Source organism: Heterodontus francisci, chromosome 4, assembly GCF_036365525.1.
Source record: "Heterodontus francisci isolate sHetFra1 chromosome 4, sHetFra1.hap1, whole genome shotgun sequence".
NCBI lineage: Eukaryota > Metazoa > Chordata > Chondrichthyes > Heterodontiformes > Heterodontidae > Heterodontus > Heterodontus francisci.
In genome coordinates this window covers 82500800-82527107 of record NC_090374.1, presented here as the reverse complement: position 1 = coordinate 82527107, position 26308 = coordinate 82500800, and the positions used below count along the sequence as shown (strand labels likewise).

Genomic DNA, 26308 nt, shown 5'->3' with positions numbered 1-26308 from the left:
TGAGAGATTGGGTTACAGCAATATTTATGTGAATCTCTGACCCAAATCCCTCTGACTGAATAACCACATTGAAAAAGTCTACCATCCATTTCATCTTCTAAGAAAAGATTCTGCAAAAGCTTTTACATGCCTTCTTCCCACAGTAGTAAATTGAGCAAAATACCTATCTAACTTGACATTCAACTTGATTCATCTCGCAGTCAGGAACCACCATGTCCTGTACAAGATTTGATCATTTCTCCTTGTACTTATTGTTATAACCCACAATTTTGAGATTTGGGATACACAGTTTTCAACCATTAATTTAAATGATAAGCAAATCATGCACACTCCAGGTTCTGTTAGGTTCTTCCAGTGAGTGAGGTTTCTTGGTGAGAGAATAAAGTTGGTAAATTACCCTTTAGGTGTCAACTTCGCTCAATTTCTAGCACACTTGCCTTTGGGTCATGAAGATTCAAGCTCCACTTCCTGATTTGAGTACAGTGCAGAGGGAATGCTACGTTGTCAGAGGTGTCATCTTTTGGAAGACAGCAACATCTACTTTTTCAGAAGGAAGTAAAAGAGCCTATGGCACTATCCAAACAAGAACAGGTTTTTTTTCTGGTATCTTAACCAATATTCCTCCCTCAATCAACAACACCAAAAACAGAATAACTGATGGTTCTTTTCATCTGCTATTTCTGGGATCTTGTTGTCGGCAAATTGGCTGCTGCATTTGTTATTCATAAAAATAATGACATTTCAGAAAGTAATTAATTAGATGTGAAGTATCTTGGGATCTTAATGATGTTATAATGTGCTATATACACGCAAGTGCTTTCTTTTTCTCTTTGAAGCTTTATTTTTCACTTTACCTAACTTTTTATCAATTCATGATACTGTCAGTCACCTATACTTGGTGTCAAGCTAGGCCCCCACCTGCCAAGAATGAAGCCCATTAATTTTGTCATGAACATTGATTGTTAACTGTTGTTAGAGTGAGAAAATGACTTGTTAAACAGATCAGCTGTAGTTGGAAAAAAAACGTTTACATACTAACAGACATTGAAGGTGTGGAAGCATATTCCAGGACCTGCTAAGGAGAATACAAAGCACAAGGGCCAGGACTGGTTAGACTAGCTGGTCACATGACTACCTGGCTGTTTCAGAGTTTTCTTTTGAACTGGCCACAGAGAGTTTGAAGGCAGAGTGTCTGTTTGCTCCTGGACTGAGAAGGTCTCTCTCCTGTCTGCTCCCATCTCTTTCTCATCAGCCTCTGAATCCACTGAATAAAACATGAACCCCAAGAGAAGAAAGTCTCCTACAGCGAACAAGGTTTAAGAAGAATACTGAGCCCCAACGAAAAGCAAGATGTACCTACAATCAAGGACTCTACAGTGAGCTCGAAGAACCGTAACAAATACTATTCAGATATTGCCTCAAACTTTTCCACTTTATTTTCTTCTACTCTTTTCTGTCTCGATTTGCATGTATCGCGTATGCATGCTAGCGTAAGCGCATTGTGTATCCGTAGGCATTAACCGAATTAAAGTTTAAGTTTATTAAATTTCAACTTTTTTTCATTAAACCTAAGAAAGCCAGTCTGTGCTGGTTTCTTTGCCTTATAATTGGAAAGTGGTGAACAAGGATTCACCGAGGGGGAGCTAAAAACACGATGTGTTTAAAATTAAACCCTGTAAGACCAGGTGAAGGCTGAGAGGAACCCCTAGACACCTTTCTCACCTGGTCGTAGCATCGGCTATCGAGATCCCGTGCACCTTCTCCAATAATCTTTGGTTTGGTCCACACCTAGTATCAGCAGTCTGGTTGCACATTACATTCACGGATCAGCATGTTTTGCCATGAAGTCATAGAACTAGGATTTGTTTCAGAAGTTGTCTGCACAGTGAGTTGCCACTCAAAAAACTCTCAGGAGAAGGAAGGAAATGAACAACTGGGCGGTGAGCATACCTCAAGCCACTTTCATGCATCTGTTACAAAAGCCTAATTTGCTGAGTATTTCCAGCATTTTCTGTTTTTATTTCATGCATTTCTTGGCAGATGTTTATGGATACCTGAAATCATACCATCTTCTGAGCTGAAGGACAATATGTGATACTTAAAACAAGCGCAGAAAAATTGGAGACAAAATATGGAAGAGGAGTTGGGTCAAATAAAACTGGAAAAGAATAGCTGAATCTAACCATGATATTAGTCTCCACTTTTCTGTCTCTCCCCTCTCTCTCTGAAGCAGCTAAATGATCTAATAAGGGTTTAATTAATATAATTAAAATATAGTGGGAATTAAATTCTTCGGATGTGAAGGGAATCTGATGAGAATCATACGATGATATAATTAATACAATTAAAATGGCAAAGAGGGAATATAATATTTACAGAGTTGACTATATTTTATTAAATAACATGACTATTTAAAGAACATAAATCTAAAATAATAGGACTGCTTACAGTACATATAAAATTATAGAACTTTAAGCACTACTTAAAGAGTAACACTCAAATAGCAGAGCTCCTTATATGCGATGAAAAAATAGCTTTTTATGCTGCTTATAAACAAGTTCTCACATACTTAAAACAATGGTGTTTTCATGAGAAAGTACTTGGTAAACCAGGCATTTTGTTTGTTTCTAGGAACACGATGAGAGAGAGAAAGAACTTCCATTTCGATAGCAGAGGTAATTTTCTCCTGCACCAACTGGGCGGTAATTTACGGAGGTCCCACTGCCTTTCACAGCCAATAAAGTAGTTTTGAAATATGATCACTGTTCTAAGATAGGGAAATGATGAGATTGCACAAATCCCTTCAAATGCATCTGGAGACAGTTGTGAGTGACATCAACATAATGTAAATGGCTATTCTCCCTTCCCAAGCAAGTCAAAAAACTTGTCAAATATTTCTTTGGGTATAGGAATCTTCTTTTATATCATGAACTGCAAAACTCACAGTGGGACTACAGATTTCCACAACTCAGTGGCATTATATATTTAAGAAAAAACAGAAAATGTTGGAAACGCACAGCAAGCCAGTCAGAACGTGCAGAGAAAGCAGACCTGTTAACATTTCCTTGCAAAGCATTAAGACATTAAAAAAAAACAACAGGGTTGTAAAAACCTAATGAAGTGAAAGTCTTGGAGAAATGGGAGATGGAAAACATGGACATCAGGTGGGGTGAAGTTGAACTCCTGCTATCAGCACATCTTGAAATCCATTCTCTCCACAATGCATGCTTTTGACCTTTCTCTTCAGCAGCAATGAATCACAATATTCCACACATGTCCTGGTCCTCAGTACCATATCATCCCCTATCTCATCCAGCTGTTTAACAAAACTATTCTTTTTCCTCTCACGTAATATGGACTGGAATCTCAAACAACTCTTGGATGCCAGCTTACCTCCAAATTCCCCTGCATCGCTTTCTTATCCTATCCTTTTAATTTAATGCCTTCCTGTATTTTTACTGTTCCCTCTGACCTTTCCTCTCTGACCCGAGACTATTATGCTCAACATAAGGCACAGCTTCATCTCCCTACACACCCACCTCAAAATGATGACAAGCTCGGCTTCTGCCACCTCAGCCTCTGTAATTCTTTTTGCACCAAAAGATTCCCACCGCAACTCCAACCCCCCCGCCCCCCACACCCACCCCGCCCCAGCACCCATTCTTCTGCGTCTATTCTTTTCATCTGTCTCCAGCTTTCACGACTCAATCCCTTCTTCTGGCCTTTTTGCCCTCAATCTTTTCATTAAGAATTGCCACCTGTAATATCCTGTTATAAAGGGGAGAGACCATATGTAAAAATTTTCCTGACCCACATGTTTCATGTGCCTGTCTGCTTCTTATGTTTCAGTCCTCTTGAAGGGTCTACAACTGAAATGTTAACATGTCTGTTGTTTCCACAGATGCTACTGATCTGCTCTGTGTTTCCAATATATTCTGCTTTTGTTTCAAATTTCCAGCAAATGAAATATTTTGCTCATCAGCGGAAGGCATTTAAATGTTATTTTTATGCAACGTACCACTTCTTCATTCATTGTAGGCTCAGATAGCATTGCTCCATAGATTGGCAAGAATCAAAGTTCCTGTCTCTGCTCTTACACATCTTTCCCATGGACAAGTTGTGATTTTCTGCTGTTTCACAGCTGAGTGCTGATAAGCTCATCACAGCACAATGTATTACAGACAGGTTTCCCCAGGGACTTAAATCTATGACTATTGAGCTGTGAGTTAGTGTCCTGCTGGCGCATCTCTAGGCCTCTATTTGGCAGAAGATTCTTTTTTAATCTGTTTGACCTGCAGCAAGAACCTCTCATACAATATCTGAATCCCAATTTTCTGGGAGAGGCCGTGAAGGGATGAAATTCTTTTTACTATAGCCAACATCACTATTTGCAATCTACATATGAGCAATGAATCACCATACTGTTATTGCAATAATTTATGCACAATCAGAAAAAAGTATGAATTTAGTTATATGCAGTTAATTAAGTTCTTACATTTTTTTACTGTGCTGTAACTAACCTTATTAGTCATTGTCATGCATAAATGTATTATGACAGTTTGGGAAATTTCTGCTAAGTGATTTTTTTTGAATTATGATTTAATAAGTTAATCTACAAGTGAACAACACTCTTGCAAGGAAAGACTCCCTTTAGCCAGTCAAACCTATTATCAAATGGTTATCTAGATGCCATACCGACTTTCATTAACGCATGCTGGAAATGTGCAGTTCTCCGCAACAAACTGGCTCTAATGTATGGAGTTTAGTGAATCAGCTGATTATAAAGCAAAATTATCAATGATCTGTTGGCATTTTTGATAGGGGAATGGTACACTCTCTACAGAGGAGGAAATTTTGAAATTATTGTGTCACGGAACTGTGCTTTTTTTCTCCTCTGTTGGAAATGGCGTGCCTTTAAGACTGAGCATGGTGTGCCAGCAGCTGCTTGTTCCCTAGGCAACAGCAGGAGACGTGCTGTGATGTAACTTTTGACTGTGTGTAAAAACCAGCTTCAACTGGTTTGAACTAGAGAGAGAGACACCAGCGAAGCATGCTTGCCTTGAAGGAAGAGAATTCTCTCAGCAGAAATTCTACAATGAGCCACCGGCTGTGTTAATTGCCTAAGAAGAAAAAAAATCCCTATTGAAGAGAACATTTGTATTGCTGGAGGTAGCAAAAATTCCTTTTCTTTACTTCCAATCTAAGAGTCTTTCCTTCAAGATTGACTCTCTCTTGACTGGTTGTGTTTTCTGAAATTCGCAATAAAGTTTCGACTGAAATCTACTCATTTTAAAATCCAAATAATAGACCTGTCATTATAATCCATGTTGAAGGAACTGTGTGATGCCTGCTGCAGCCAAAGTGCTTTGAATGCCTATCAAGTAAAGACTGTTCATCAAATCCACATGCAGACTTTGAGTTGCATATGATTATTTTTACACTAAGAAACCTCACCCATCAGGAACATAACCAACAAAGACTTACAACCCAGTTATTTATTTATTCTTAAGAAACAGCTAATTTTTAAAACACCAATTTAAAAAACGGTTAACCATTAATTTTTGAATGTATGGGTGTGAATAGGGGAGTTAGAATAAATAAGAAGTTATAAAGTCTTTAGACATAAATTTACCTTAATAGTATTTAAGATTTAGTTTATTAATAAATTGTTATTTTGTTGTCTAAAGATACCTGATTTGGTCTATTTTTATTCTGGGACATACTAAAATGTTTAATTTGGCTGTTCTCCAGTTAGGTGGGAAAACTTTAATAATATGCTGTGACCTGTGGAGTAATGGGACTAAATTGACAGTGCATTGCTCCCACCTCAGTCGTAACAATTGTGGGTGAGAGGAATAAACAAAATAAAATAAATAAATCCTGTGATGGAGCAGAATTTTTGATAATACAAAAATGTAAGAACCAAAACAAAGATTGTTCAGGTTGCACAAGGCTTATTACCCCAAGCTTATTTCAGGAACTGATCTGACAATTTTTCATCTTTCATTTAGAGAGCATTAAATGAGCATTTAATTTTTCTCCCTTTTCAGTGCATTTGTAGGAACATGCGTGTTATGCTTACGCGAAGTGCAGCGATTGAAAATACAGAACTCAAATTGAAGAGTTATAAAAGTGGACTTTTCTTTTAAAAAGTGGGCAATGTGCTGCCAATGAAATGGAGGACAAAACACATGATCCTCAGCGTCTTTTGCCCTCAATTCCACATCCGTGTCTACTAAGAATGAAAACCAATTAAGCCCCATCTGCATGGAAATGCAACGGATAATCACACCTGGATGTAAGCTGTACACAAACACAATAGGACAAGACCTTGTGCAGACCGCCCATCTCCGAATAACTCCCATTACAATGGAGTGTGAACCACCCTCATCTCCTCACAATGGAGCCATCATCAACGCCAACATACAACCCAGCTAGGACTGAAACCTGAAGTCACATGGGTGGCCAACCCTTGTTAAAATAATCACCTTAAAAGGTAATAGTTTTGAGGAACAAAGGGGGAGTCTTTTCAGGACAGGACTAGTGACAACAAGATCAGTACGGTCTCTCCTCAGCTACACAGTGCAATAAGAAGCCATCTTGAATTCCAGCAAGGCTGAGTGAGAGAGAGAGAGAGAGAGAGACAAAGTCCCACTTAAGAGATTAGCATGTAAAATCAAAGCACATGGGATAGGGGGTAGTGTATTGCGATGGATAGAAAATTGGTTGGCGGACAGGAAACAAAGAGTAGGGATAAATGGGTCTTTTTCCGAATGGCAGGCAGTGACTAGTGGGGTACCGCAGGGATCGAAGCTAGGACTCCAGTTATTCACAATATACATTAATGATTTAGATGAGGGAACTAAATGTAATATCTCCAAATTTGCAGATGACACAAAGCTGGGTGGGAGGGTGAGTTGTGAGGAGGATGCAGAGAGGCTTCAGGATGATTTGGACAAGTTGAGTGAGTGGGCTAATGCATGGCAGATGCAGTATAATGTGGATAAATGTGAGGTTATCCACTTTGGTAGCAAAAACGGGAAGGCAGATTATTATCTGAACGGCTATAAACTGAGAGAGGGGAATATGCAGCGAGACCTGGGTGTTCTCGTACACCAGTCGCTGAAGGTAAGCATGCAGGTGCAACAGGCAGTAAAAAAGGGAAATGGTATGTTGGCCTTCATAGCGAGAGGATTTGAGTACAGGAGCAGGGATATCTTGCTGCAATTATACAGGGCCATGGTGAGGCCACACCTGGAATATTGTGTGCAGTTTTGGTATCCCTATCTGAGGAAGGATGTTCTTGCTATAGAGGGAGTTCAGCGAAGATTTACAGACTGATTCCTGGGATGGTGGGAATGATGTATGAGGAGAGATTGAGTCGGTTAAGATTCTATTCGCTGGAGTTCAGAAGAGTGAGGGGGGATCTCATAGAAACCTATAAAATTCTACCAGGACTTGACAGGGTAGATGCAGGAAGGATGTTCCCAATGGTGGGGGAGTCCAGAACCAGGGGTCATAGTCTAAGGATACAGGGTAAACCTTTCAGGACTGAGATGAGGAGAAATTTCTTCACCCAGAGAGTGATGAGCCTGTGGAATTCGCTACCACAGAAAGCAGTTGAGACCAAAACATTGTATGTTTTCAAGAAGGAATTAGATATAGCTCTTGGGTCTAAAGGGATCAAAGGGTATGGGGCGAAAGCGGGAACAGGCTATTGAGTTGGATGATAAGCCATGATCATAATGATTGGCACAGCAGGCTCGAAGGGCCCAATGGCCTACTCCGGCTCCTATTTTCTATGTTTCTGTGAGACAGAGATCAATTCCAGCCAACACAGTTGAACCCTACTGAGTCAAGTGGATGCCAGCTACAGCAGAGACAAGAGAGTGCCTTTGCAAAAAAAACAACTTTTCTACTAGATAAAATTGGCCTAAGACATCAACACCGTCTTCAAACCAAAGTGAATCGCCGGGAGACTTCAACAGCCCAATAAATACCAGACAACCAGCAAACAGACCTGCCACTTTAAGAATTCACCTTCCGAGGAGGATCCCACAGGTTATTGCTGAAACAACAGGCTTTTACAACCTGAACTCTGTACACCTCTTACCCTGTACACCTCTTACCCTGTACTTTTCTATTTATCTTTTCTTGAGAGTGTGCTTGGGAGTGAATGCATGAGTGGGTGCAGTTGTGACAATTTTGGGATAATGAATATTGCTGAATAAATAATTAATCTTCTCTTTTAAACCTACAAGAAAACTTGTCACTGTCTGTTCATTTGACAAATAAAACACAAAGGGGTTAAAACCCTAAAAACAAAAACACTTGCTGCAGTCAGGTGGGAGTTGAACAGTGGGAACCACTCACACCCCCCACCATGTGGCCGTAACAATGTTGCTCCAACCGTCAACCACGTACTCGCTGGAGGTGGTTTTTTTTGGACATCTGGACAGTAGAAGACAGCAGAAACAATATGGATTTACTTGTAGTAATGCACTATATTACAAAGATGGATCAGATATTAGCCAGATTACTAAGCAGGTGTCGCAGAAGATATGGGACCACTCATTTTGTAGACATGGATTTCCAGAATCCTTACATACAGATACAAGTGCCAAATTTAAGTCTCAGTTGATTCGTGAGCTGTTGGAGATTGCTGGTGGAGACAAGTCATGCACCATTATTGGCCCTGCAACAGGAAATGGAAATGTAGCACCAGATGCTGGGCAGTGTGATGAAAGTTATGCCTCCTTATTGTAACAGTAAGTACAACAGATATTAAGTGCACTTAAAAACATAGAAAATCTCAAGACAGCAAGCGACTATAGCAAAATCAAAATACTGCGGATGCCGGAAATCTGAAATAAATACAAGAAATGCTGGAAATATTCAGCAGGTCCGGCAGCATCTGTGGAGAGAGAAGCAGAGTTAACGTTTCAGGTCAGTGACCCTTCATCAGAACTGGCAAATGTTAGAAATGTGAAAGGTGATAAGCAAGTAAAGCGGGGATGGGGCGAGAGATAACAAAGGAGAAGGTGCAGATAGGACAAGGTCATAGAATAGATGACCAGAAGGCCATAGAACAAAGGCAAACAATATGTTGATGGTGTGTTGAAAGACAAAGCATTAGTACAAATAGAGTGTTAACGGACTGAAAATTGAACAGCCGCAAGTACAAGCATGAAAAAAAGTGTGGGTAAGCAAACTGAACAAACTAAGATGAAATAAAATAAAATAAACACAAAAAAGAATGAAAAAGGCAAAGGAAAAAATAACTAAAAATAAAAGTAAAATGGGGGGCCCGTCATGCTCTGAAATTATTGAACTCAATGTTCAGTCAGGCAGGCTGTAGTGTGCCTAATCGGTAAATGAGATCCTGTTCCTCAAACTTGCGTTGATGGTCACTGGAACACTGCAGCAATCCCAGGACCGAAATTTGAGCATGAGAGCAGGGGGGAGTGTTGAAATGGCAAGCAACCGGAAGCTCAGGGTCATGCTTTCGGACTGAGCAAAGCGGTCACCCAGTCTGCGTTTGGTCTCCCCAATGTAGAGGAGACCACATTGTGAGCAGCGAATACTGTATACTACACTGAAAGATGTACAAGTGACTATAGTCCCAATTTTCCAAAGACGGTGAAGATGAAGTTGTATCATTTTGTGGGCTCGCTTGTACTTGCAGCACAGAGGGCATGCCTGGTCTAATTTGTTTGATGGGAGTCCCTCTTCCTAATTTAATAGGCTACAGTCATAGGAAAATCTTAGCCTACACCAAACTTGGAGGGGATCATAAGCATAAGAACAGAAGAAATAGGGTCAATCGTAGACCATGCTGCCCTTCGAGCCTGCTCCACCATTCAATATAATCATGGCTGAACTTCAGCATCAATTCCACTTTCCTGCCTATCCCCATATCCCTTGACTCCCCAAGTGCCCAAAGATCTATTGATCTCAGTCTTGAATTTACTCAACTGAGCATCAGCCCTCTGGGTAGAGAGTGTTCTATTCCAGAAAGCCAGTTGGTGAAGGATGATACCGGAGCCAATCTTTACTCAGCCTTATATTTATTTGCAGAGTGCAATATGACAAGCATATACCTCTGAACTCAACCATACACTGGGCTGAATTTCACCGGGTCGCGGCGGGGGACCGGTAAAATTCTGCGGGGAGAGGCCCACCTCGATCTGCGATGTCGAGTAGGGCCCACCGCATAGTACTGGCAGCAGGGGGATCTTGGTGCAGCCCACCCCCGGCCGCCGGGTGGCGGACCCTTCATCAGCATATGCAAATTAACATTAATTAGATGTAAATAAATTTACCTGCGGGCGGCGACCGTCCCATGCCAATATTACGGCCGCCATTCATGCTTCGCGCGCCTTCAGAACTCCGTACAGAGTTACGAGGCGGGAACCTGATGGGGAGAGGGGAAGAATAAAATTTTCAGAGCAGGAAGGGTGGGGGAGTGTGGAAAACAATCTTGATTGGATGTGGGGATGGTGGGAAGGGGTTGAAGGGAAAAAATTTGAAGGTTGGAGAGTAAAGGTCGGGGAGGGAAAACGACGTGTTTTTGTTATCCCGGGCAATTAATTAACAAGGGGGGAGGGGGTTGGGGAAGGGCCTCCATCACAAAAGTTTTTAGTTAATAAAAATTTATAATGATACACCTTTAAAAATTAAAGTTAATTGTAAGGGCTTAAAGCCCTTTAGAAATGGCGCCTGCGCAATGGTGCCGGACGCCATTGCCAAGGACGCAGTGGCCACCCTCTCTACATCCTTGGGGGTGGCCACTCCACCCCCTCTATTTAAATCAGCCCCCATGTGTAATATCGCAGGGGCTCAGGGACGGTGCATCCGCGTGGGTTCTTAAATACATTGGGCGGTATTTAGTGGAGTCCACGGAGGTCTCATCCACCAGCTGAAGAGCTGGTGAGAGCCCCATGTCACCACTCGAGGCCCAAGATCATTCATGGAGCAAGGTCACAGGTAAATGATGGTCAGAGGGGTTTCACCCTGTAGGGGTCACAAGGGATAGGGAAGTGTAAGGGGGTCAGCAGCTCTCAGCAGCCCCTCCCCCCCACCCAATGCCAGGTCCCTTGATCAGGTACTGAATGCCTTTGAACGAAGGACCCCTACTCCCCCCCCACCCCCACCCAGGAGCCGGTGAGCATTACTGCACAGGTTTGCCCATCATGCTCCCTGCGTGGCTACGGACCCGTCTGCTGCTGGGTTAATACCGGCAGCAACAGAAAGAGGCTCTTTATTGGGCATTAATTGTTCACTTAAGGGCCTCAACTGGCGGCGGGGCGGTAAGGCCATTCACGGGTTTAATCAGGGTGGATGCGAGAAGGTGGCAGGGTCCCCACCCGATTAAATGCCCTCCCCAACTCCAAACCCGCCACGGGGGTGTAGCATAAAATCCAGCCCATTGACAGTCCTATCAATGTCTTATATAAATAGCCTGGATAAGCTAATCCTGCCAATATTTCTATTGATTTTTTTTGCCCTAGAACTGTTGGTATTGACTGTTCCCAACATATTGAACTATATACCTCATTTAATCTAACTCGACTTGTTGCTGTTAGTTATCCATGTCATTCAGCAAAATAGGACACAACTGTAACATACAATACAAAATACTTCATTGTAGTTTTTGCCTTGACTTAAATTATTTTGTTTGAATACAAGCTGCATTCTTTTCAGAATGCATAAATGTTAATGATTTCGTGCCATTGATTTCATCTTTGTTTATGAGTATTTCTTTATAACTCTTAGGAGAACAAAAGAAATCAACTGCATCACCTCAGGCATTTTGTTTCTCATACTCAACCACACCAGCGCTGACCTCGTTGAGTAAAGCCTACCAGGACTGATTTCTAAGGGCAATTGCAAGCAGTGCTTAAAGTGATAACTTACCTGCCAGCCCTCAGATCATTGTCCACCGGCCTGGACTCGATGGGCCAAATGGCCTCCTTCTGTGTCATAATCATAGAATGGTTACAGCACAAAAGGAGGACATTCAGCCTGTCGTGTCTGTGCCAGCTCTCTGTAAGAGCAACTCACCTAGTCCCACTCCCCCACCTTTTCCTCATAGCCCTGCAAATTTTTTCTCTTCATATAATTATCCAATTCTCTTTTGAAGACTTCGATTGAATCTGCCTTGCTACATTTTCAGATAGTGCATTCCAGATCCTAACCGACTCACTGCGTTAAAAATCTTTTCCTTCATGTCGCCGTTGTTTCTTTTGCCAATCATCTTAAATTGTTGTCCTCTGGTTCTTCATCCTTCTGCCAATAGAAACAGTTTCTCCCTATCTAATCTGTCCGGACCCCTCATGATTTTGAACACCTCTATCAAATCTCCTCTTAATCTTTTCGAAGAAGAACACTCCCAACTTCTCCAACCTATCCAAGTAACCAAAGTTCCTCATTCCTGGAACCATTCTCGAGAATCTTTTGTGCACTTCATAAAGTGTGGTGCCCAGAACTGAACACAATGTTCCATATGAGGCTGAACCAATGTTTTATAAAGGTTTATCATAACTTCCTTGCTCTTGGTGTGATGGAAATCACACCTGCCAAATGAAAGCATATTAATTTCATCATATATAACACTATTGAACTGTTACTGGACCTTGAACATAACTTGTTTAAAAAGGACCACAGAGCAGTGGTTGAAAACATGGCTGCATTCTGAGAGACAGTTGCCTGGAGAGACAATGGGAGTGGGGTCCCTGATTCAATTAGCCAGATGGGTTTTGTCGATAGTGATGATCAAAAGACATTGAGAGTTATTGTCTGTGTAAGAGCCAGCATTCCACCACCCACCCCCCTCCCCACTGCAACCACCGCCCCCCCCCCCCCCCCAATCGCCTCACTGAGTGTGCCTAGTAAGCTTTGAAATATCAACAAACCTCCCAGGTGATGCTGTCTCAAACTAAGAGCTAGTCACATGACTAACCTGCTGGCAGACCTGGGAACTGATTGAATTTTGCATCACAGAAAAGTTTTGAGACAGACTGCATTTTGAAGACCAAAGAGAAGCAAGGTTTCTCTCTCTCTTTCTCTCACACACAAAGTTCCAGGGGCACACGGAAGTAACTTAAGCCTCAAGACAGAAGACCCTGCAGCCTTCTGGTGCCAGCAAAACAAGTTCGAAAATGTACACTGGGCCCCAACGAGAACTGCAAGACTTAACTTCAATCAAAGATTTTACATCCAACCCAAAACCAGTAACTGAATTCCCTCTACTGCTTCAAACCTTCTCCCTTTAATTCTTTCTCCTCCTTTGTATCTATTTGTGTGTGTGTTTATCGCGAATGCATGCTAGCGTGGTTGTGTTGTGTAGTTTTAGTAGTTTTAACTAAGTTAAGGTTTCAAGGTTAATAAACGTACACCTTTCTTGTTTAAATCTGAGAAAGCTTGTCTGGTTGATTCCTTTACAATTACAATTAGAGAGTAGTGAGCAAGGACTCACTGAGGGGAAGCTAGAAACACTGTGTTTTAAAAGTTAAACCCTGTTACAGCCAAACCAAGAAAGGGGCCAGAAGGGGGCCCAATACCCCTTCTCACCTGGTCATGACATTGGACTCTATGCCCCTATTTATAAAGCCCAGAATGCTGTCTGCTTTATTAACCACTTTCTCAACTTGCTCTGTAACCTTCAATGATTTGTGCACATATACCCCCAGATCCTTCTGCTCCTGCACTCCCTTTAGAATAGTACCCTTTAATTTATATCTCTGCATTAAATTTCATCTGCCACTTGTCCACCCATTCCACCATCCTATCTATGTCCTCTTGAAGTTTATCACTACCCTGGGCGGCACAGTGGCGCAGTGATTAGCACCGCAGCCTCACAGCTCCAGCGACCCGGGTTCAATTCTGGGTGCTGCCTGTGTGGAGTTTGCAAGTTCTCCCTGTGTCTGTGTGGGTTTTCTCCGGGTGCTCCGGTTTCCTCCCACAAGCCAAAAGACTTGCAGGTTGATAGGTAAATTGGCCATTATAAATTGCCCCTAGTATAGGTAGATGGTAGGGAAATATAGGGACTGGTGGGGATGCGGTAGGAATATGGGATTAGTGTAGGATTAGTATAAAAATGGGTGGTTGATGGTCGGCACAGACTCGGTGGGCCGAAGGGCCTGTTTCAGTGCTGTATCTCTAAACTAAACTAAACCCTTATCACAGTTCACAATACTTCTAAGTTTTGTGTCATCTGCAAATTTTGAAATTGTGCCCTGTACACTCAAGTCTAGATCATTAATATATACCAAGAAAAGCAGCGGTCCCAACACCGACCCCGAAGGAACCCCACTATATAGCTTCCTCCAATCCAATAATCAACTCTCTGCTTCTTGCCACTCAACCAATTTTGTATCTATGCAGTTACTGTCCCTTTTATTCCATGGGCTCTAACTTTGCTGACAAACGGTTATGTGGCACTTTATCAAATGCATGGTGTCCATGTACACCACATCAACTGGATTACCCTCATCAACCCTCTCTGTTGCCTCATCAAAACGCCAAAGCAAGTTAGTTAAACATGATTTGCCCTTAACAAACCCATGCTGACTTTCCTTAATTAATACACATCTGTCCAAGTGACTGTTAATTTTGTCCCAAATTATCATTTCTAAAAGCTTTCTCACCACCCAGGCTAAATTGACTGCTGGACTCCCAACGGCTTCCCAGAGAGGCATCGGAGTTGAAGGCTCCAAGGCCCAGGGAGGGGGCAGCTCGCAGCAAATGCTGTCCCTGTGACCCCAGCATTGCCTTTGGAAGGGTTTTCCATCTGATTGGTGGGGCCAACGCCCTCGGCCACCTAATTTTAAAAATTTAAATTACCTTAAGGGCACCTCCATTTTGAGGTGGCCTCATGTTCTCCAGTGAGCCTCAGCAGCAAACACCTCTCTCAGCGGCGCTGCTGAGGATTCAGAGCTGTCGGCCCTCTGATTGGGCCGGCAGCATGGAGAGCCTGCCCATCATCCTTAATTGGAGGCTGCCTCCGGGAAAATTGTCAATGCAGTCCCGCTGCCCGCCACACAGGCTCAGGACCCAGATATGGTCCCAATGTCAGGACATCCCCCCATCCAATAAAATTCCTCCCGAGGGGGAATTTTATGCTCTCCTCCACGGTGGGTTTGGAGGTGGGGAGAGCATATGATCAGGCAGCATGGTGGCGGGGTGGTGACCCTGCCACTTTCCCGCCTCTGCCGAAATTGGACAATTAATGCCCAATTAAGGTCCTCATCCTGCCATTGTCACAATTAGCCTAGTGGCAGGGGCCTGTCGGTACAGGGGAGCACTGCAAGAAAAACTGTGCAGGTTGCTTGCTGGTTCCGGGTTGGGCGTGGGGGGTTTGGGGAGGAGGGGGGGGGTGGTCCCTCATTAAAAGGCACAGTGCCTGAACGAGGGACATGGCATTGGGAAGGGGGGGTGGTGCCTGCTGACAGCCATCTCCCTGCCCTTGCTGCCGACCCCACTAAACTCCCCTCTCCGCGGCCCCAACCCCGCGAGACCCCTTCCACCCTGACCTACCTGTGCCCTTGGTCCAGCACCTCTTCTGGGCCTCGGTTGGGTGCTCCACCAGCAGCAGCCACCACCTTTGTGGTGGCGCTGCTCAGTTAAAGAGCTGTCAGCCTCTGACTGGCCAGCAGCTCTCAGAGGACGGGACTTCATTTGCCGGGATCCTTCATCCCATGGAAGACCTGCCACTGTCCAGTTAAGTGCCTGATTGGCACTTGATTCGGTGGGCCTCCCACAGAAAGGGCTACGCGGAGTTCCCACCAGCGCTTTTGCTGGAGGTCAAAACCCCCGTCGCCTGGATAAAATACCAGCCCTGAGACTCTATGACTAAAGTAGTATGGTAGGTTTTGCTTTAAGATTTATTCACGTGAGTGACATGGTGAAGTAGAAAATTGAATCTATTTTTATTGAGAAATCAAGATGAAGAGTTGAAGGTAGGATACTGCCAAGGTGGGTCAAAATAAAAGAGAAGCTATATTGGGAAGTGATGATTAGATGAGACAAAGTATGGTTCTAAGAGTGAGATGGGAAGGAGCTCCACCTGCCATTCTTAATGATGGTGGAGCTCAGCATGTGAGTGCGAAAGACAAGACTGAACCATCATCAGCCGGAAATGCCGAGTGGATGATCCATCTTAGCTTTGTCCTGAGGTGCCCACCATATCAGATACCAGATTTCAGCTAACTCAAACTATCCACACTTCTAGCCAAGCTGTTCTCGTCCAACCATAACACTGGCATCTACCCAGCAAGAATAGGTACAAATCAGGATCCTATGATGTCATTAGGACCCCTTTCAGCTACTTCAACTCAAAAAATTGGAACTCCCGCCCAGCGCTGACCCTGTTGAGTAAAGCCTACCAGGATTGGTTTCTAAGGACAACTGCAATCAGTACTTAAAGTGTTACTCACCCGTCAGCACTCAAATCATAGGTATTGTGTTTGCATAGGGAAGTTATTGCCTTTTTTGGCTTTCTACCAGGGAGTTTGCCTTGGAGATTGCTGTCTTCTAAATTTATTTTAATTTGGTTGCATGAAGAGGAGGAGGAAGAGGAAATTTTGCTTTGCCCTCAACTCTTCAACAAGAACAAGAGGTGTCCGAAAGCCTTGGGACTTGATTTTGGACTCGTTCTTGATGCTTAACCTCTTTCCAGCAATTGCACACAACAATTTCACGGAAGTGAATGCAGCCTTTAAGAGATGCAGTCACCCTTTAAATAAGCCTCCATAGGCAGCTCACCAGAAATCCTGCCCGAGAACAGGATGGGCTTCTGATTCCCAATGTGATTGTGTGGGCAGCCCAACAATCATATTATACTGAGACCCAGCTGTTCAAATCGACCAGGGCTGATAATGAATGATGTCATCCGGACAAGCCACATGCCCTGCCCCAACAGCCACCCCCGGTTAAAATCTAAACATTTGTTTTCTCTCTCTTGTATATACATTGGTTTCATTTTCATCTAATTTTTGAGTTTTCCCATTCTTCTTCTTTTGGGCCTCCTTATCTCGAGAGACAATGGATACGCGCCTGGAGGTGGTCAGTGGTTTGTGAAGCAGCGCCTGGAGTGGCTATAAAGGCCAATTCTGGAGTGACAGGCTCTTCCACAGGTGCTGCAGAGAAATTTGTTTGTCGGGGCTGTTGCACAGTTGGCTCTCCCCTTGCGCCTCTGTCTTTTTTCCTGCCAACTACTAAGTCTCTTCGACTCGCCACAATTTAGCCCTGTCTTTATGGCTGCCCGCCAGCTCTGGCGAATGCTGGCAACTGACTCCCACAACTTGTGATCAATGTCACATAATTTCATGTCGCGTTTGCAGACGTCTTTACAGCGGAGACATGGATGGCCGGTGGGTCTGATACCAGTGGCGAGCTCGCTGTACAATGTGTCTTTGGGGATCCTGCCATCTTCCATGCGGCTCACATGGCCAAGCCATGTACACTTCACTGTAAAAGGTATTAGTGCATTGTCATTGTTTTCTTGTCCACAGCATGAGCAGGCCAATTGAAAGATTGTTCCACCAACTGGAGGTTAGGAGACTGCAGCGGTAGTTGCCTTTATATATAGTATATATATAGTCTTTATATATAGTATAGCACCTTTAATGAGTAAAACATCCCAAGGCGCTTCACAGGAATATTATAAAACAAAATTTGACAACAAACCACATCAGGAGATATTAGAAACAAAAACAAGAAATGCTGGAATCACTCAGCAGGTCTGGCAGCATCTGTGGAAAGAGAAGCAGAGTTAACGTTTCTTGCCCCACCCCCACCTCACTTGCTCATAATCTGTGACTTTTCTAATATTTGTCAGTTCCGAAGAAGGGTCACTGACCCGAAACGTTAACTCTGCTTCTCTTTCCACAGATGCTGCCAGACCTGCTGAGTGATTCCAGCATTTCTTGTTTTTGTTTCAGGAGATATTAGGGCCAATGACCAAAAGCTTGGTCAAAGAGATAAGTAGAAAGCGAGGTAGAGAGGCAGAAAGGTTTAGGAAGGGAATTGTGTCCTGCTGAAATTAGCTAACTCAGCCCAGATTGGGGACTAAACCTGAGACCTTCCTGTTCTGTATGGCTCAGTTCCACGCTGCGCTGATTGGAAAGTTGTCCTACGTCACATGGCAGGAAGCTGCAGAGAAAAGTTGTCAATGTTACAAATTGGAGGATTTACTGGGAAATGAATTAGCTGAGAAATTACTATTGTCAACTTTAATGGACAAACACGTAATGCATTTGCATGACACTCTTCTATCCTGTATTTTAGCAGAGGCACCATCCAATTTAAGACCAAAGATTAAACTCCGATGTTAAAATTGCAGCTAGAAGAATATCACACAAACACGTTCAGCCCCCATCTATTGATATCATCAACTAGGCTCTTGTATACTCTTCTTGTGGAAAAAGTATACTTTTAAAATGGCTGTATTTTACTAAGTTCTAATAATTCTATAACTGTTCTGAATAATTAACATATTGAGCTAGTCTAGCTAATATAGCAAAGGATACAGTCAGTGAAAAAATAAACAAGTAGAATGCCACAAAGCCAGAGAATAAAATCAGTCCTTTGTCATCTACCAGTTTTGCTTTGGATATCTCCAGAGCTGAGTAAATCAGAATCGACAGCGATGAGGACAGAAGGAATGAGACTACAGTCCTTTTACCTGTGAGTAATTACAAAAACATAAAATTAAATGGAAATAGGTCACAGAAAAGATTTTGAATTACAATATGACAACCTGAAAGTAAATTGCAAGATGTATCACGACTTGTATATGATAGAGCAAGAATTAGTAGAACAGCATTATAATGTGGCTGCAGGCATGCATTCCATCTTCCTCACACAGTATCACAGGCAGAATGTTAATATCTAAATATTGCATTCTCCTGCTGGCACTCTATGTTCCAACATTAGTGTGTTGGTGCTTTTTTACTTATCCCATTGATATTCACTATCTGGACTCGCAAATGAGATACTGAGACAAGACAAAATGGTAGCCATATTTGTTACATAAAGTTGCATGGAACCAGAAATCCTGCGATTATTCTGTCTGCCATGCCCAAGAGCATGTACAAAAAGGGGTCACTTCTATTTAAAATCAGTCATGACACAGAACAGGCATAAATATTGTCGGCCAGCTAATTGAAAAAAATTAACAGTCCCATTATTCATGCTGTTTCGACAGGGATTTGAAATCTCCACAGTACCATACAATAGGCTTCCAAATTTCTTTTCAATCTTACCACTGGCAAGCTATAGAGAATACATGTGTTTTTAAATGTGCCACTTCCCATATGTTCCAGCTTTGTTCAGAGCAGGACGGAGTAACCTACTTACTTCCATTTGGCTAAGGTGATTAATAAGTTTAGCTGCAAGGGAAATAATGAGCCTCTTGAGTGGAACACAGCAATCAATGCACTGCATCCAAAGGTACAGTTTCTGAGATGATGCGAATCTCAGGAATTAAAACAACCCAGCATACTTAGATCTTAGCATGGCAGCAGTAAATGAAACAATTCTCCCAAAACTTTGCATCCCTTTCAACAAAAGGGACGGAAGGGAAAATATGACGCACAGAGTCTTGTATTTTAAATAAAAACAGAAAATGTTGGAAACACTCAGCAGGTCAGGCAGCATCTGTAGAGAGAGAAACAGTGTTATCAGCCCCAATATACTGGGAGTGGGGTCTGAAATCGTGTGAGAAACCTGGAGGAATGTTAAGCTCGTCTGTCAGTTGCTTTCTAACCCAGTCATCTCATTACCCCTTTGTTTCCGGATTTCCTCTCCAATCAGCAGCAGTGGGTGTGATGACAAACCACATGTCAAAATCTCAACTCCAGTATTTAAAGGGACAATCCAAAGATGCAATTTGGAGGCGTTCTGGGGGATAAAAACGATAAAAATGGACGGGAGATGCACAAAGGTTGCACTTCAGTTCAATGATGCCTCCTTGGATGTGCTGCTAAGGGCTCTGAGGATTAAGAGGGACATAGTATTCACCAACAATAGGAAGAGAAAACCCTCAACAGAAAGCAAGAAGGTGCAGTTGGAGGTGGCAGAGGAGGTTAGAAGCAGGAACGTAGTGCCATGCTTCTGATTGGAGTGCAGGAAACAGTTGAATGACCTATGCAGGTCAGGAAAGGTGAGCACAGATACACATTCACCTACATCCTGATGTGCACATCACGCCAACCCCTCACTCTGCCTTCTCAAGAATACTCCAGCACATCACTCCTCACACCCACTTAATTTGCAAGTGCACCCATCTCTCTCCATCATTGCACTTCCTCAAATCCCCATCTATCCTTCCACGTCTCTTACTCACCCTCATCCTTATACAATTTCATGACTCTCCTTCATAGTCACCCTTACCAAATGAAGTTCATCCATTAGTTGGACATGCCATAACTCTCAATCTTAGGTCTGTTCTTTCCCACCTTGCAGGAGAAGAGAACATAGAACACACGGCCGAGGCAGAGAACCTGAGGTGGTACTGTACAGTTCTCACAGCTAATCAGTGCAGAGGAGGAGGCACTGTAGATCAGCAGAGTTTTGGCATGCCTGGTTATCAATGATGGGGGCCTCCCAGCTACCTGGTGTCGGAATTAGGACATGACTTGCAAGTCCACAGAAAACAGAGAGTAGGAATAAAGGAGGCATTTTTGAGTTGGCAGCCAGTAATTAGTGGGGTACTACAAGAATCAATGTTTGGGACTCACCTATTTACAATTTATATTGATTAACTAGATGAGGGCACTGAATGTAACATATCCAAGTTTGCTGAGAATACAAAGTTAGGTGGGAAAGCAAGCTGTGAGGAGAATGCAAAGTAGCTGCAAAAGGATATAGACATTGTAATAGTACATTGGTTGGTATATTAAGATAATATGTTTGACTATATGTTTATGCAAATATATACATCATCACAGGAAGTGATGTAAGATCACGTGCTGTAGCCATATTGTCCTCAGTACCTTGCTCTATGGCAGCAAGGCCTGGACAACGTATGTCAGCCAAGAGCGGCATCTCAATTCATTCTATCTTCGCTGCCTCTGGAGAATACTTGGCATCAGGTGGCAGGACCGTATCTCCAACACAGAAGTCCTCGAGGCGGCCAACATCCCCAGCTTATACACACTACTGAGTCAGCGACGCTTGAGATGGCTTGGCCATGTGAGCCGCATGGAAGATGGCAGGATCCCCAAAGACACATTGTACAGCGAGCTCGCCACTGGTATCAGACCCACCGGCCGTCCATGTCTCCGCTTTAAAGACGTCTGCAAACGGGACATGAAGTCCTGTGACATTGATCACAAGTCGTGGGAGTCAGTTGCCAACGTTCGCCAGAGCTGGCGGGCAGCCATAAAGGCGGGGCTAAAGTGTGGCGAGTCGAAGAGACTTAGTAGTTGGCAGGAAAAAAGACAGAGGCGCAAGGGGAGAGCCAACTGTGTAACAGCCCCGACAAACAAATTTTTCTGCAGCACCTGTGGAAGAGCCTGTCACTCTAGAATTGGCCTTTATAGCCACTCCAGGCGCTGCTCCACACATCACTGACCACCTCCAGGCGCTTACCCATTGTCTCTCGAGATACGGAGGCCAAAGATAAGTAGCACATGTAAGCAGAAGCAAGAATAAGCCTCCCAATAAAGCTATGTTCAACCTCTATGCCAGTCTTTCAACTGTGTTTGTATTAGGGATGGGCAATAAATGCTGGCTTAGCCAGTGACGCCTACATCCCATGAGTGAATACAAAAAAGACTAAAGCCCCAGATAATACAACAGACAAGTTTAGTGAATGAGCAAGAACATGGAACATAATGTGGACAAGTGTGAAATTATCCAGTTTGGTAGGAAATATAGAAAAGCAGAATATTTTTTAAATGGTGAGAGACTGAGAAATGTTGGTATTCAAAGGGACCTGTGTGTCCTTGTACATGACTCCAAGAATATTAACATGCAGGTCCAGCAAACAATTAGGAAAGCAAATGGTATGCTAGCCTTTGTTACAAAGAGATTGGACTATAAGATTAAATAAATCTTACTACAATTGTATAGGGCCTTGATGAGACCACACTTGACATATTGAGTACAGTTTTGGTCTCCTTACCAAAGGATATATTTGCTTTAGATGGAGTGAAGTGAATGTTCACAATACTGATTCCTGGGATGAAGGGCTTGTCCAATGAGGACTGATTGAGTAGACTAGGCCGATACGCCCTAGATTTTAGAAGAATAAGTCGTGACCTCATTAAAACATATAAAATTCTTAAGAGGCTTAGCAGGGTAGATGCTGAAAGGATGTTTTTCCAGGCTGGGAAGTACAGAACACAGAGTCACAGTCTCAGAATAAAGGTTTAGCATTTAGAACTGAGATGAGTAGAAATTTCTTCACTCAAAGGGTTGTGAATCTTTAAAATTCTCTACCCCAGAGAACTGTTTAGTATATTTAAGACAGAGACCGGGGTTTTTTTTGGATACTAAGGGAATGGATGGATATGAGGATAGTGCCAGAAGGTAGAAAATCAGCCATGATCTTGTTTAATGGCAGAGCAGGCTTGAAGGGCTGAATAGCCTACTTCTGCTCCTATTTATTATATTCCTATGTCTGCTGTGCTCCTTTTCTTCTCTCAGACTTACTCAGATCCTCTTTGTTTGATACTGTCATTGGAACTAATCTCCAGCTTCATAAGATAATGTTCATTTTCACACAACACAATTTAAAAGACACATTCTGCAGAGATCCAAGATTAGAGATGATATTTACTCTAAAGTGCATCTGCTAGATTGTTTATGTTTCAATTTTGTTGTGGCAGTAAATCGGTATCATTCTAAAACTATTTAGCCCGAGAGCTTTGGGTTCATAACAGCAGAACAGGGGCAAACTAAAGTATTAGGAAATTTCTTGATATATTTCTGTTGTTGTACATGAAACAAAAATGTTCCATTCATATGATGGATGTATTCCTTTGAAATGTAACACATTCCTGGTACTGAATTAAAGGGACAGTGTATACAGGAAAGAACGTCTGCCAGACTTTTTTGTTTCTTTAATAACAAGAGTGGTGTATCATTCAGGCACAATGGCCCAGAAATTGCTGGAACGGGGCCTCTCCCAATGTACCTCATCCTTGACCCTTCATCTCAACATTTTTTTGCACCACAACTTGCTGGAAAAATAAAGGAACAATGGAGAAGGAAACAGGGTGAATTAGAGCCAAATCAGGTACAGAGAAAGAAATGAGAGGGAAAGAATAATTGGATTAAGAGAGAGTAAAAGGAGACGGGAAAAGTAAGAAAAAAAATTAAAACATTAAGTTTTACATTTTAACAATCTCTAGGAATAATTTACTACCGACAGGATTGAGTTGCCACAATTTCAATTGTTCTCTTTCTGGGCTGGAAAGTTTATGCAGGATTGCAGGAATTGAATATCATAATTTAAAAGGGTCCTTATGCTGTTGAGTACCAGCCATAACATTCTGCAGCTAAGTTATTTGGTAATTGATGTACAGTTGCAGCAATTTCTTGAAATTCATGAGGAGGTTGAGGACAAACTGCCATTTCTGCGAGGTTAATGCCAGGGTGACATAAATTGTCCAGCAATTTGTGGCAATTTGCAACTCACAGAGTATCTCTTCCTCACCACAAGATGCTGGTCAATTTGCACACTAGTAATGCCGTGTGCATTAAACTCACTGCTATTTTCCAAGCTAATTCTGGCCCAATGTCAATTCATTCTGTCAGCTGCCAAGATATTTTATAAGTAATGAAGTTATGCATTAAATCAAATGGAATACGCTGTAGATAAAAACACTCAGTGTATAATTACAGTAATTCCATGATCCAGTGCTGTCAGCAGAAAACCATGATCATAGAGAATGATCTTGGGAAGTCATGGATGTGTAGCTCCTCAATTCCCAAGATGTTCTCCTTCTGAGGAACAATCTCCACAGGGGAACACGGAATGGAAAATTAACACTAATGTCCACTCATTAAATGCTTATTGTTGTCCTCTTGCAGAAGAATGCAGTCTTCAACAAGAAACAGCATCTCAGAACAAGTAAGTGATACCAAACAGAAGGAACCATTACACCTTTCAAGAGTATGGTGATGGAGATTGCACAAATAATACATAAAAATGGAAATTGCAGTCATTGTTTTATTTGTATATTTATTTGTACTATTTGTACCTTTAGAACAACAACAGCAGCAATAAAATTGAGACAAAGGGATTTGGCTGGCTGGCTGGCTGCTGAATTTGAGTGGAGCTGCCAATCAAGCACATGCTTAGACAAATCCCACAAAATGAGTGGCTTGGCCCTTCCATTGAACCTCAGTCTCAGACACGTTTATTACTTCTGTGAGGGTTGTATTGGATTGGGCTAGGACATGACTTTTGTGAGTGGCTCCTTATGGACTGTAGTATATGGATGTAAAAGGTTAATACTGAAGACAGTGAGGGAGACCCCTCCCACTGTACAAGCAATGATGTAACAGTCAAAGGAGATAGGCTTGAGAAGAAGAAGGTATCGCAGCATGAAGGATGCTAGCTTAGATACTTGCAGAGAATGTATATAGTAACTATAAATAATAGAGTTGTTAGTTAACTTTTACTTGAGTTTAAGACTTTCTCTAGAACACCCTACAATGCTACTAATACAAATCCAACAACACAATATGGTGGCAACGGTAAAACAACAGTAAACAGCGGTGAAAGTGACCAGGAGAATTTGAAGATCACCTTACTTTTGGAAGAAACAAGAGAAGTTCAAAGATAATAACTGGCCGGACACAGTAGGAAAATGACTTACCTGCAGAAAAGGCTGTGGTGAGTCACAGCACAGAAATACAGGCTGTATCATTGAACAGAAGCATGGTGGCCTACAAGTAGAATCTAGCAATCGAGTCAGTCACAATACCAACAGTCAGGGATCGTGTTAAAAGCCTTTGAACAGCTAAAGGCATTGTGCTCAGAAAGTTAATAAAAAAGTGTGGAAAAACCCAATCTTTTATTCAGGCTGAACGCAAAGGCAAAGAATGGGAAAGTCCCGAAAAGTGTGGGAACTCCTGAGAAGCACAGGAAAGCCCAGAAAACTGCAGAGACACTTCCATTGAGGCAAGAAAGCCTGAACAAAAAAAAACAAACAAACTGCATTTCTCAAAGAAAGGGGAAAACCCTGGAAAAGTCTATCAAAACAGTGGGACACTCTCAAAAACAGCTGTGACACCTGCATTAAGGCAACCAAGCCTGAAAAGAAAACAAAGTGAATTTATCAAAGAAAGGGTAAAACCCTAGAACAATGTATTAAAACAGCAGGGCCCTCCATTAAAGCAACAAAGACAGAAAAAAAAACAGAATTTCTTAAAGGTGAGCACCCTAAAATGTCTTTTGAGAAAGCAATATGGATCCAAAATTTGGAATACCAGAGAGTTTCCAAAATCAAGAGGGACCCAATCAGATTCAAAATTGACTATCATGGAGAAAAAGATTCCTAAGGTTTAGAATTGCTTCGCAACTCCATACAAAATCTAAAGTGGAACAAGTGAACACCCTCCTATATTCAGTAGGTGCAATTATAGTTCCATAAAATTGTCTGACAAGGGATCAACGAGCCTACCGATATATTCAGAGGTACTCCAAGCCTTTGATAAATATTTTAATCTTTGTACCAATAAAATCTTGGAAAGAGCCAAATTTAATAAGCGGGCACAGATGATTGGTGAATAGGTAGAGTCCTATATTAATGACCTTGATAGATTGGCAGAAGGCTGGGAATACAAGAACACAAGAAATAGGAGGAGAAGTAGACCATATGGCCCATCAAGTCTGCTCCACCATTCAATACCATCATGGCTGATCTTGGGCTTCAGTACCACTTTCCTGCCCGCTCCCCATATCCCTTGATTCCCTGCGAGACCAAAAATCTATCTATCCCAGCCTTAAATGTATTCAATGATGGAGCATCCACAACCCTCTGGGGTAGAGAATTCCAAAGATTCACTACCCTTTGAGTGTAGTAATCTCCCTCATCTCAATCCTGAATGCTTGGCCCCTTATCCCGAGACTGTGTCCCCGTGTTCTAGATTCCCTGACCAGTGGGCACAATCTCTCAGCTTCTACTCTATCCAGCCCTTTCAGAATCTTGTATGTCTCGATTAGATCGCCTCTCATTCTTCTAAACTCCAGAGAATACAGGCTCAATTTACTCAGCCTCTCATCATAGGACAACCCCCTCATCCCAGGGACCAATTTAGTAAATCTTCGCTGCACTGCCTCCACTGCAAG

At 42.5% G+C, this 26308-nt stretch overlaps 1 protein-coding gene across 1 annotated transcript in view; it reads right to left on the bottom strand.

Annotated features, from left to right (window-relative positions):
* LOC137368801 (keratinocyte-associated protein 2-like) overlaps positions 1-26308 on the bottom strand; it is a 295004-nt gene that overhangs the window by 176904 nt on the left and 91792 nt on the right. The window contains exon 2 of the mRNA XM_068029005.1: positions 18600-18685. Within this exon, the coding sequence (XP_067885106.1) occupies positions 18600-18685 (86 nt within the window). The remainder of the gene's footprint in view (positions 1-18599; positions 18686-26308) is intronic.